This window comes from Carlito syrichta, unplaced genomic scaffold (genome assembly GCF_000164805.1).
Source record: "Carlito syrichta isolate Samal-C Ts95f unplaced genomic scaffold, Tarsius_syrichta-2.0.1 Scaffold304364, whole genome shotgun sequence".
NCBI lineage: Eukaryota > Metazoa > Chordata > Mammalia > Primates > Tarsiidae > Carlito > Carlito syrichta.
This window is the reverse complement of record NW_007248460.1, coordinates 183,230-194,173: the sequence shown is the minus strand read 5'-3', so window position 1 is coordinate 194,173 and position 10,944 is coordinate 183,230. Positions and strand designations below refer to the sequence as shown.

General features: G+C 38.4%; 1 protein-coding gene across 3 annotated transcripts in view; it reads left to right on the top strand.

Moving 5' to 3' along the window:
• MTM1 (myotubularin 1) overlaps window positions 1–10,944 on the top strand; it is a 103,163-nt gene that overhangs the window by 73,948 nt on the left and 18,271 nt on the right. For all 3 annotated transcript variants that reach the window (XM_008059790.2, XM_008059793.2, XM_008059792.2), the window contains 2 exons: window positions 2,165–2,350; window positions 9,399–9,605. In XM_008059790.2, the coding sequence (XP_008057981.1) occupies window positions 2,165–2,350; window positions 9,399–9,605 (393 nt within the window). The remainder of the gene's footprint in view (window positions 1–2,164; window positions 2,351–9,398; window positions 9,606–10,944) is intronic.

Sequence of the window (10,944 nt, the reverse complement as noted above, 5' to 3'; positions counted from 1 at the left end):
CACTGCACTCCAGTCTGGGTGACAAAGTGAGACTCCAACTCAAAAAAAAAAAAAAGAAAATCACCATAACTATTTAAAAACCACACATGCAGAGAAGCAGGTTGTCTGTCTGTGGAAGGGTGAAATGTGTCACTGCATCATAAGCTTACAGATCTAGCAAAATGTAGGCTGACCATTTCCTCCTAAGCCCTGTGCCTGTAGTTTACAAAAATGACTACAAGGTGGACAGGAGCACCTCTGGTGTCCTTCCCCAAGACATGGATCACCAAGAAGGGGGGAAGGTGGCCTATTTGTTTGCTTATTTATTAGCTAATAACTTTTTAAAAACAGCATCAATGTTTTTTGCCTATTTACTACTGATGCTATTTAGCACAAGCTTTAAACAAATATGTCTGCCCGAATATATGTTCTTGTGTACAGTCTTTGGAGACCGATGCCTCTGGCTTGTCACATAGGTCTCCAGGGTTGAGTTCAAAGGGTAGCCTTACTTGCGCTGCAGGAAACCTTCTCGGTGACTAGCCCCGCCAAAAAAAACCCTAGATTGCTTTGGTCTTTCTTTCCTGGCTACAAGCTTATATTCCTTCCATTGTTATAAAGAAAAAGAAAAGAGGCATATTGTAGTGATGGCACATTTATCTGGTGATTTCCCCTTTTCTCTTTGGTCCCAGGCAGGTGTTTCCCTGTTCTCTTCCTACAGATACTCTAAAGTTAGTATAATACTGCTTTCTTTGCAAGTCTTCGAACCGTTGAACTTTTTCTGAGAGGGCCAAAGGCCATGTGTTCCAGAGCTTTTCAAAACATTTAAGCAGAATACAACCAGATTCCTAAACAAAACATCTCTTTGTGTCCTGACCACTCTTCACCATGCTGTGAAGGGGAACCAAAACCTGCCTTGGAAAGTTAATACTTGTAGGTGTTACAGTAGGTGGTGGCCATTTTGCCTCCTCTTGAAACCTTTTATTCTTCAAGGGCTCAATACATACAGTGCTGTCCTTGGTGTTTGCATAGCAAAGAGATGGTTATGATGTAGCAGAAAAGATTCGAGCTCTGAAGTCAGACCAGACTTCAAGATGGCATCTCTGAGTTTCCCTTTTCTCGTTTTCAAAATGGGGATAGTAATACCTCTCTCGCAGCATTGCTGTGAGAGACAAAATTACATAAAGCGAGAATCACAGTACCTTGGACACCATAGGGGCTCATAAAATGGTGACTGGAGTTGGCTATTATAACAGAGTACGGTTCCTTTAGTACTGTGAGACCTAAGTGGTATTAGCCCCTATCTTACAGGAGAGGATATTGAGGCTCAGAAAGGTTAAGTGCCTTGCACCAGAACTGATGCGACACTGAAGCTGAGCTGTCAGCCTGGGTCTGTCTGACTCCAAGGCTTGTTGTTTTCTTCAAAGGCATCGTGTCCTATGTAAGTGCTGTTACAAAGCCGGGGTGCCTGCTGCAGCCTCAGTCTGGCAGTCTCCCCCCGAAGAGTACTAATCTAGCTACAAAAGTGATGGAAAATAAGGCCTTTCAGAACCTGCTCTTACCTTTCCAGATCGGAAGAAGAGCTAGTAATTATAGAGCATTTTGAAGATGACTTTTTTTCCTCCCCAATACAGATTCCCCAGGAAATTGCCAGCCTTCCATCTCTTTTTATTTTCTTTTCTTTTTTTTTTCTGAGCTGGAGTCTCACTCTTGTAACCCAGGCTGGAGTACAGTGGCATGCTCACGGCCACCGCAGCCTCGACCTGCTGGGTTCAGGCGATTCTTCCACCCCTCCTTCCAAGTAGCCGGAACTGCAGGTGTGCGCCACCACACCCAGCTAATTTTTCTTGATTTCTTGTAGAGACGAAGTCTCGAGCAAGCTGCCCAGGCTGGTCTCCAACCCCTGGGCTCAGGCATTCCTCTCACCTCAGCCTCCCAAAGTGCTGAGATTACAGGCTTGAGCCACTGCTCCCGGTTCATCTTTTTTTTTTTTTTTTCCTAGCTCACAGTATGACTAATGTTGTTGAGACTTAGTGTTGGACAGGAAGTCAAGTCACATCAATGATATATTTAAATTGGAGGGTTTAGGGTTGAGATTTGGGGGACAAATGACTTTTGAAATATTTGTGGAAGTTACTGATGAAATAGAAAACCCAACTGATTGTTTGTATATCATGCTGTTTCTTAGGCAACAGGAGGAGGATATGAAAGTGATGATGCATATCATAACGCCGAGCTTTTCTTCTTAGACATTCATAATATTCATGTTATGCGGGAATCTTTAAAAAAAGTGAAAGACATTGTTTATCCTAATGTAGAAGAGTCTCATTGGTTGTCCAGTTTGGAGTCTACTCATTGGTTAGAACATATCAAGGCAAGTATATAACCATATATATTTTATTGTTGTTGTTGCTGTGTTGTGGCTCGACACTGTTCTTTAGAAAAGTTTTCGATTCAGGGGTGCATGTGCAGGTTTGTGACATGGGTATATTGTGTAACAGTGAGGTTGGGGCTTCTACTAATGCCATGGCCCAAATGATGAGCATGGTACTGCCTAGGTATTTTTTTCAACCCTTGCCCCTTTCCCTACCCCTCCCCACCTTAGGAGTCCCCTGTGTCTGCTCCTGTCTTTATGTTTCTTTGCACCCAGTGTTTAGCCCCCCGCTTAAAAGTGAGAACATGCGGTATTCGGTTTTCTGTTTCTAAGGCAAATATAGATATTTTAAAAGATATGCCTGTATAAAAAAGAAAGTAATTGTTTAGCGGAATGGGAATTTTTAAAATTCCTTTAATTAAAAAAAATTGAGCACTGAGAAATAAACTATTTGTACTAGAGGACTCTGCATTTGACAGTTTTGTATTTCTTTATAATTTACATATCTAAATTAAAGATTTCCCATCACTCCAAAATATTTTTAGAGTTTGTGGAGATGTCACCTTCCATCTTTCAGTAGTAAGTAGTTCAGGCTTTCATGCAGGTTTATTTAGGAATAGCTAAATTATTATCTAACCATTACTGGGTATCACCCCTATGGATCTAGACAGAAGTTATTTTCTTGAAACTAATCTCAAAATGGCTTATTATTTAAAGAATTGGTTTTGTGTTTTTATTATTTTCAGTTCTTTATTTTGATAAAAGCATCAACAATCCTTCATTCTTTTAAAAGTAAAAATACCTGAAGCTGAGGGAACTAACACTTTGAGAAGCCGTTTAGTTCTGTAAACAAACAAAAAGCCCGTTTAAATAGATGAATTATGAGGATAGATTCTTCCGTTGTCACATTTTATTTTCCAGCTTGATAGGGATTATATTTTTACTTTGCTTGCCTAACTGTAATCTTATCTGAATTTATCATCCTCAATAATGAATTACAAACAAAATTAATTGTGACAAACATCAATTGTGATAAATGTAATGTGGTATCTTGGATGGGATCTTTGAACAGAAAAAGAACATTAGATAAAAACAAAAATCCAAATAAACTATGAACTTTATTAACAAGCTTGTGTATCAATATCGGTTCATTAGTTGTGACAAATACTACACAATGTGACATACCATAGTTGTGACCAGTGCACTATGTGAATAAGATGAGAAACTGGGTTGAGTATATGGAACTTTCCATAGTACTTTTACAACTTTTCTATCAATCTAAAGCTGTTCTAAAGTTAAAAGTTTTATTTACAAGAAGGATTGTACACTAGTGATTAGGTGGAGGGTAGTGAGAGTAAGAAAATAGATGATTTACGTATCTAAATTAAAAATTTGACTATTCTTTTCAAAAGAGAGATAGTTAAAGGAAGGGAGGAAGGGTTGAGGATCATATGTTTGTGAGAAGAGATTTTCTTTTTAAAAATTTTTATTTAACTATAAGAAAAGGATTGGCAGTAGCAAGAAACTGCGAGGGGGGGTAAATGGGATTGGCAATAGTTGGAATCTGCAGGGGGAATGGGGGGCACACCTCATAAACAGGGGTACCTGTATAATGAACATTTGTATACCTAACCCTGAATTGTACCCCACATCTTTAAAATAAAAAAATTAAAAGAGGAAAAATTATTTATTTATTTATTTATTTATTTTTCAATAGCTGTGTAGGGGGGTACACATGATTTTTGGTCACATAGATGCATTGTACAGTGGTGAAGAAGTCTGGACTTTAAGTATACCCACCATCCCCACCTGTGCACATTCAACCCAACAGGTGATTTTTTTGTTCCTTCCCTCCTCCCCCTTCTGAGTCTTCAGTGTCCATTATACCATTTTCTGTGCCTTTTCAGACCCTTAGTTTAGCTCCCACTTAGAAATAAGATATGCCTAACCCTGAATTGTACCCCAGGCAACTTGGCAAGACCTCGACTCTAAATAAATCAAAAATTAGCCGGGTGTGGTAGCACATGCCTGTAGTTCCAGCTACTTGGAAGGCTGAGGCAGAAGGATCGCCGGAGCCCAGCCAGTCAACGCTGGGATGGCCATGAGTGTACCACCACACTGCAGCCTGGGCGACGGAGTAAGACTCCAACTCAAAAAAATAATCATCATAAAAAAAATTTAAAAAGCAGTAAGAACATGCAGTATTTGGTTTTCTGTTCCTGCATTACTTCACTTGGGAAGATGGTTTCCTATTCCATCTAAGTTGCTGTGAAAGAAATTATTTCATTCTTTTTTTATGAGAAGGGCTTTTCAAGTCATGGGAAGCTTGAGCATGTTTTGTAGACAAAGAGAAAAGATTCACTTCAGATGTTCCTTAAAGGAAATAATGACACAGGTCTGAAAAGGTGATGAACATACTAGAATGTTTACAATAGCAAAAAAACACTGATTGGAAACGACCTAATGTACCAGAAAAGTTGTAACTGTATAATGCAATATTATGCAATTAACAATTATATAATATAATATTTAATGGCATGAGAAAGGGCTCCAGAAGCCCCAATTAAAGGAAAAACGTTTGTATACAGAGAAGTCTAGAAAGGTATCCATCAACAAGTGAACAGTTCTGTCTGAGTACCAGGACTATGGTAATTTTTATTTTCTTCTTTGTCCTTTTGTTTTCTCCATTTTTTTCAGGGACTATATATTACTTTTGTAAATGAGAGGAAAAGCTTTCTTTGAGAGAGAGAGCACAGGTCCAGGAGTTATCGGCAAGATGGCCCAGCTTTTACTCTGAGCTGTACAGAAGGAAGAGAGACCTGATGACAGTAGGTCTCGTTCAATGGCTCAGGTGTCTGAGGAAATTAGGAGACAAGGCCATGTACAAGAATGAGGTCTGGAAGTTAGGACTTAAGGAATGTGGAAAGTGTTATCAGAAACCTCTCTAAGGCCTTATAGTTTTGTCCATAGCAAAGAAATACAAAAGAAACTCATTATTTTCTAAGGAGACCAGAGGAGATCCGAGGAGACTGGGTAGTCCAGATGGACATATATAACAACATCTGACTCAGGGCTTGTCTAACATCAGTCAGATTGTAGCATTGAAGACAGTGGAGCAGAGATGTGGGCAGCCTTGAGCTGGACCTTGAAGACTAGATGAAGTATTTAGGCTGTGCTCCCTCTGTGAACTCTATGAGAGAATCGGTTACCCTACCTCTTCCAGTTTCTTATAGCCACTGGCCTTCCTTGGCTTGTGGCCATGTCACTCCATCCTCTGCCTCTGTGGTCACATCACCTTCTCACCTTCTCCTCTTCTGTGTGTGTGAAACCTCCCTCTGTGTCCCTCTTATGAGGAGTCATATGATGTAATTTAGGGCCCGCCTGGATAATCCAGAATAACCTCTCATCTCAAAATCACTGACTCGATCACATTTGCAAAGTCCCTGTTACCATGTAAGGTAGTAGTCACAGCTTCTGGGCTTAGTACCTGGACATCTTGGTGACCATCATTCAACCTTCCACACTATCTTACAGCCCCGAGGCTGCTGATAGAAAGGTGGCATGGTCATCGCTAACCTAAGGGCTGCTGAGATGGTCTCACCACTCAATGTGTGAAACCAGGGCAAGCCTCTGACTGCAAGAAGACCACCCTTAGCATGCCTCCCAAGTCCTCTTCCAGTCCACTGACAGATCCCCAAGAGGGTGGAAGAAGGAATCTGTGGTCCTTTTCTGATGGCTGGCACATCAATTACTTGTACGAAACTCATTACTCCTCAGATGATGAGAGCAGTTTATTTCTTGAAGCATTTTAAGTACTCTCCTTGAAATCCTGTTTACAATTTTAATTTGAGGTACTTCTGAAGAAAGGGCTGTTGAGAAGCAGTGGTAATAGACTAGATCACTTGAGCTTAATTTAATGAAGTTGGTGTCTGAAGCTTACATTTCGTCTTTGTCCCTTTCGACACACTTCCCCTATAGGCCTTCCTTTTTTTGCTTGACATATTTGGGTTTCTTTGATGGCAGCTATCCAACAACTAGCCTTTACTGACTATATGCTCAATGTCGGCATTTTATGGGATTATCTTTTAGTCCAAGACAAGCTTGTGAGGATACTACCCCTCTCCTCATATTAGAGAGAAAGAAACCATGATTACTCCATTGGCCCCAAGTATGAGATATCAAATGTAGGAGAGTGCAGTTTCAAGCCCAAGCCTTTGGCCATACAACCAGTGCTCTTGATCATACTGCTTTACGGCTGCTGTTTCTTCTCTTCAACAACAAGTCGATCTGATTATTTTAGACTTTTCAGTGATGTGTTTTTTTAAAAAACTCTGATTTATTTTTATTAGATAATTATAGCTGTTCCTGTCAGAAGTGATTGTGGGAGTTCATACTTAATTGGAAAACAGCTAATATTTTACAGAATAATTGCCTGAAATCGAGTTCCTTTCTTATTGTAAGTAAGAGAAGTATCTGGAACGAGGGTTGCCCTCTGTAAGAATGCATTAGAGCCCCAACTTCATTAAATTGAACTCAAGTGATCTAGTATATTACCATTGCTTCTCAACAACTCCTTCTTCAGAAGTACCTCAAATTAAAATTGTAAACAGGATTTCAAGGGGAGTACTTAAAATGCTTCAAGAAATAAACTGTTCTTGTCATTTGAGGAGTAATGAGTTTTGTACAAGTAATTGATGTGCCGGTCCCATCCTGAGGTCCCCTAACCTTTCCTTCTTGGCACTAATTTATCCACTTATCTGTAGTTACTGTTGATATAAAACTAGCAAAGTTACATTTCTTTTTAAATTGTCTATGAATCAGATCTTTCACTTGGTCCAACTTCTTCTTGAATTAATTAAAATACATGAGAATTTGAATTTCCTTGAATTAGATAAAATGACCCTAATACATATCTGCTGCTTGACTGTTAGAATTTTGAGAGCTCCATGGGACAAGACTTTTAATAATCAGCTGAAAATTATATAATATATGCAAATGTTTGAAAAAGCCCATGAAAAGACAAAACCCTCATACACTGTGGGAATATGAAATTGTACAACTACTTTAAAAATAGTTTGGGGGGGTGGGTGGGAATTTTAAAAAAGAAAGAAATAGTTTGATGATTTCTTTTTTTTTTTTTTTTTTTTTTTGAGTCAGCGTCTCACTCTGTTACCCAAACTGTAGTGCAGTGTCAAGATCACAGCTCACTGCAGCCCTGGCCTCCTGGGCTTAAATGCCTCCTAAGTAGCTGAGACTACAGGCATGCACCACCCTGCCTGGCTTATTTTTTTTCTTTCAATTTTTTTAGAGATGAAGTCTTGCTATGTTGCCTAGGCTGGGCTTGAATTCCTGGGCTCAAATAATCCTCAGCCTTGGCTTTCCTTAAAGTACTAGGATTACAGACATGAGCCACGGCGCCTGGCCGACAATTTCTTTAAAAATTAAACATAACTGGGGAGACAACTCTTATCAACAGGGGTGCCTGAATGAAGCATATTTGTTTACCTAACCCTTAACTGTACCCCACAATATCATCATAAAAATATTGACTACAAAAAAATTAAACATATTATTTAACCATTTCACTCTAGATACTTATCTAATCAAAATAAAAACACTGTGTCTCTTCAAAAACATGAACATAAAAGTTCACAGCAGCACTATCTATAGGAACCAATGCTAGAAACAACCAAGTGTCTATCAGCTGACAAATGAACAAGCAACATAAGGTCTATCCATACAATGGAATGGTATTGGACCATAAAAAGAAATGAAGTACTGATCCACGCTACAACATAGATGAACCCTGAAAACATGATGTTAAATGAAAGAAGCCAGCCACAGAAGACCACCTATTGCATGATTCTATTTACATAAAATTTCTATTAAAGGCAAACTATAGAACAGGAAGCAAATCAGTGGTTGCCTGGGGCTAAAGATGGGAGCAGGGATTGACCTCAGATGGCAGAAGGAAACTTTTTGGGTGATGGGATGATTCTACAATTGGATTATGATGATGGTTGCACAACTATATAAATTTACTAAACCTTATTGATCTCATATTTATGATGGGTAAATTCTATGGTTTATAAAGTATATCTCTATACCTGAGTCATCAAAAAATGACATCATAACAGTAATTCAGCATATACATAAATTTCCTTGTACTTCTAGTCTCAGATTTTTATTGAAATTTTTATCTTTAGTATTTTGCTATTTACAAGTCAAATAAGAGTTGATATTTTGTCAGTTTAAAGGCTAAACTGACAAAGGTTTATCATACCAAACCTTTACAGTCTAGAGGGGCCTTTGGGCCAATGAGTTTTCTGAAAGTGATTGTTGTCATGGGTTGAATTTTGTCCTCCCCAAAATTTATATATTGAAGTCCTGACCCCTAGTACCTCAGAGAGTGACCTTATTTGGAAATAAGGTCTTTGCAGAAGTAATTAAGATGAAGCTATATTGGAGTAGCATAGACCTCTACTTTGATATGACCGATGTTCTTATAAAAATAAGAAATCTGAACGCAGAGACACATGGAGACTACCACAAGGCAAGGAGCTCCTGGAAGCTAGGAGAGAGGCCTGGGATGGATCCCTGCGTAGCTCCTTCCGAGGTTAGCATGGCCCTGCCAATACCTTGATCTGAAACTTGTAGTCTCGTCTCCAGAACTGTGAAATGATAAATGTGTGTTGTTTAAGCCACCCAGTTTGTAGTGCTTTGTTATGACAGCCCTAACACACTATCACAATCACATCCATGAACATAAATTTGAAATGCAGGTTGGCTTTTGGTTTGTCTGATTTGTTGTTGTTGCTGCTGTTGTTGTTGTTTTTTAATACGTAGGCTCGTTCAAATGCACCGTCTGTAGAGGAAGATCAACCAATCCCGCAGCTAGCTCCTAGTGTTTCATTCTATAAATCTTTCTGTTCTAGACATTAATTGGTATTCTAAGGCAGGGTTTTTATTAGGTTTAAAAACTATACATTTAAACTTAAGCAGCATCTTATAGCTCCCTACTGACTGACTTTTTTTTTTTTTTTATCAGCTTGTCCTGACAGGAGCCATTCAAGTTGCAGACAAAGTTTCTTCAGGAAAGAGCTCAGTGCTGGTGCATTGCAGTGACGGATGGGACAGGACCGCCCAGCTGACATCCCTGGCCATGCTGATGTTGGACAGCTTCTACAGGAGCATTGAAGGGTTTGAAATACTGATACAAAAAGAATGGATAAGTTTTGGACATAAATTTGCATCTGTAAGTAAATAATAACGCTAATTTCTAAAAATACATCAGTTGGGATTAAAAAACTAGTTGCTAAACCACGTTTTCACTGTTAAAATGGAAATCTGAGGCGTGTAATAAAAACCACTTTACAGGTTTGAAAATGTGTGATGCCTTTTTAGGAGACATATTTATCCATCTTCACTATTTACAGTTTCACTTGAAAGTAATACAAAGAGTCTGCATAGGAATGTGTAAATTGAAATTTCACAAAAGAGGGAAGATAGGATGACAATTTTTCTCAAGTAATATTATGACTGTTAGAGCCAAATATACCTTACAGAAATGCTAGACTTTTATTTGAGGCTTTTTATTATTATTCTCTGATACGCATTTTTCAAATCAAGAGATGAATAACTTCAAGAGATCTATTGTACAACATGATGACTACAGTTAAAAATATTTTGTATTCTTGAGAAATGCTAAGAAAGTGGATGTTAAGTATTCTCCCCACAAAAATGATAGCTATGAGAGGCAAATGCATATGCTAATTAGATATATTTAGTCATTCCATGATGTATATATACTTCAAAACATGTTGTATGCAGTAAACGCATACAAATTTACGTCAATTAAAAAGTGAATAATTTTTAACCCTTTGCCCTCAGAGACATCTCACGGATCACTTACCAGCAAATGAATCACTTCATATTAAATAGTATAGCATTGGAGCCAGTTATTTTACTGTAATGATATTTGGCTTATAATGGAATTTTGGACATTGAGGAACTTATTTATGACAAAAACCAAAATTTTATATCTTACGTTTTTCTGACATGTGGAAACGTGTGAAACAGTCACTGACATGCATTACAGGTTCATTGATACATGTTGTGCAATAGTAATTTGTTGGACGTCTTTCACCCAGTGTTTTTCTATTCAAGCAGACAATGCAATCTCGTTTTCTTCCTCCCACATTAATAATATATAATTTATCGTTCAGTCTGTGCACCACTGTGAAAGCACTTCACACATTCTCTTTCTACATAGCACCAGCTAATTATTTTTTTTACATGTATCTCATTGTATATTCTATCTCTTTATTTGCTTTTTTCATGCAATTCAGATGAAAACTTCAAAGAAACACGTTTTTGAAAAATCTACACTGCCATAAGGTTGTCCTGTATAATCACCAGCGATCTCTTTATGTCCCCTGAATGGGGACATCTGAGTGGTTTGCTGGATTTGCAATGTCCCCTCAGAGAGAACAGCCAAGTGCAAAGGGTTAAAAATAACCCCTGAAAACAGTTGTAAAGATGAAACCATCAGGAGACCCTGTTAAGATTTATCTTCCAGTTCTTGTTTCCAGATG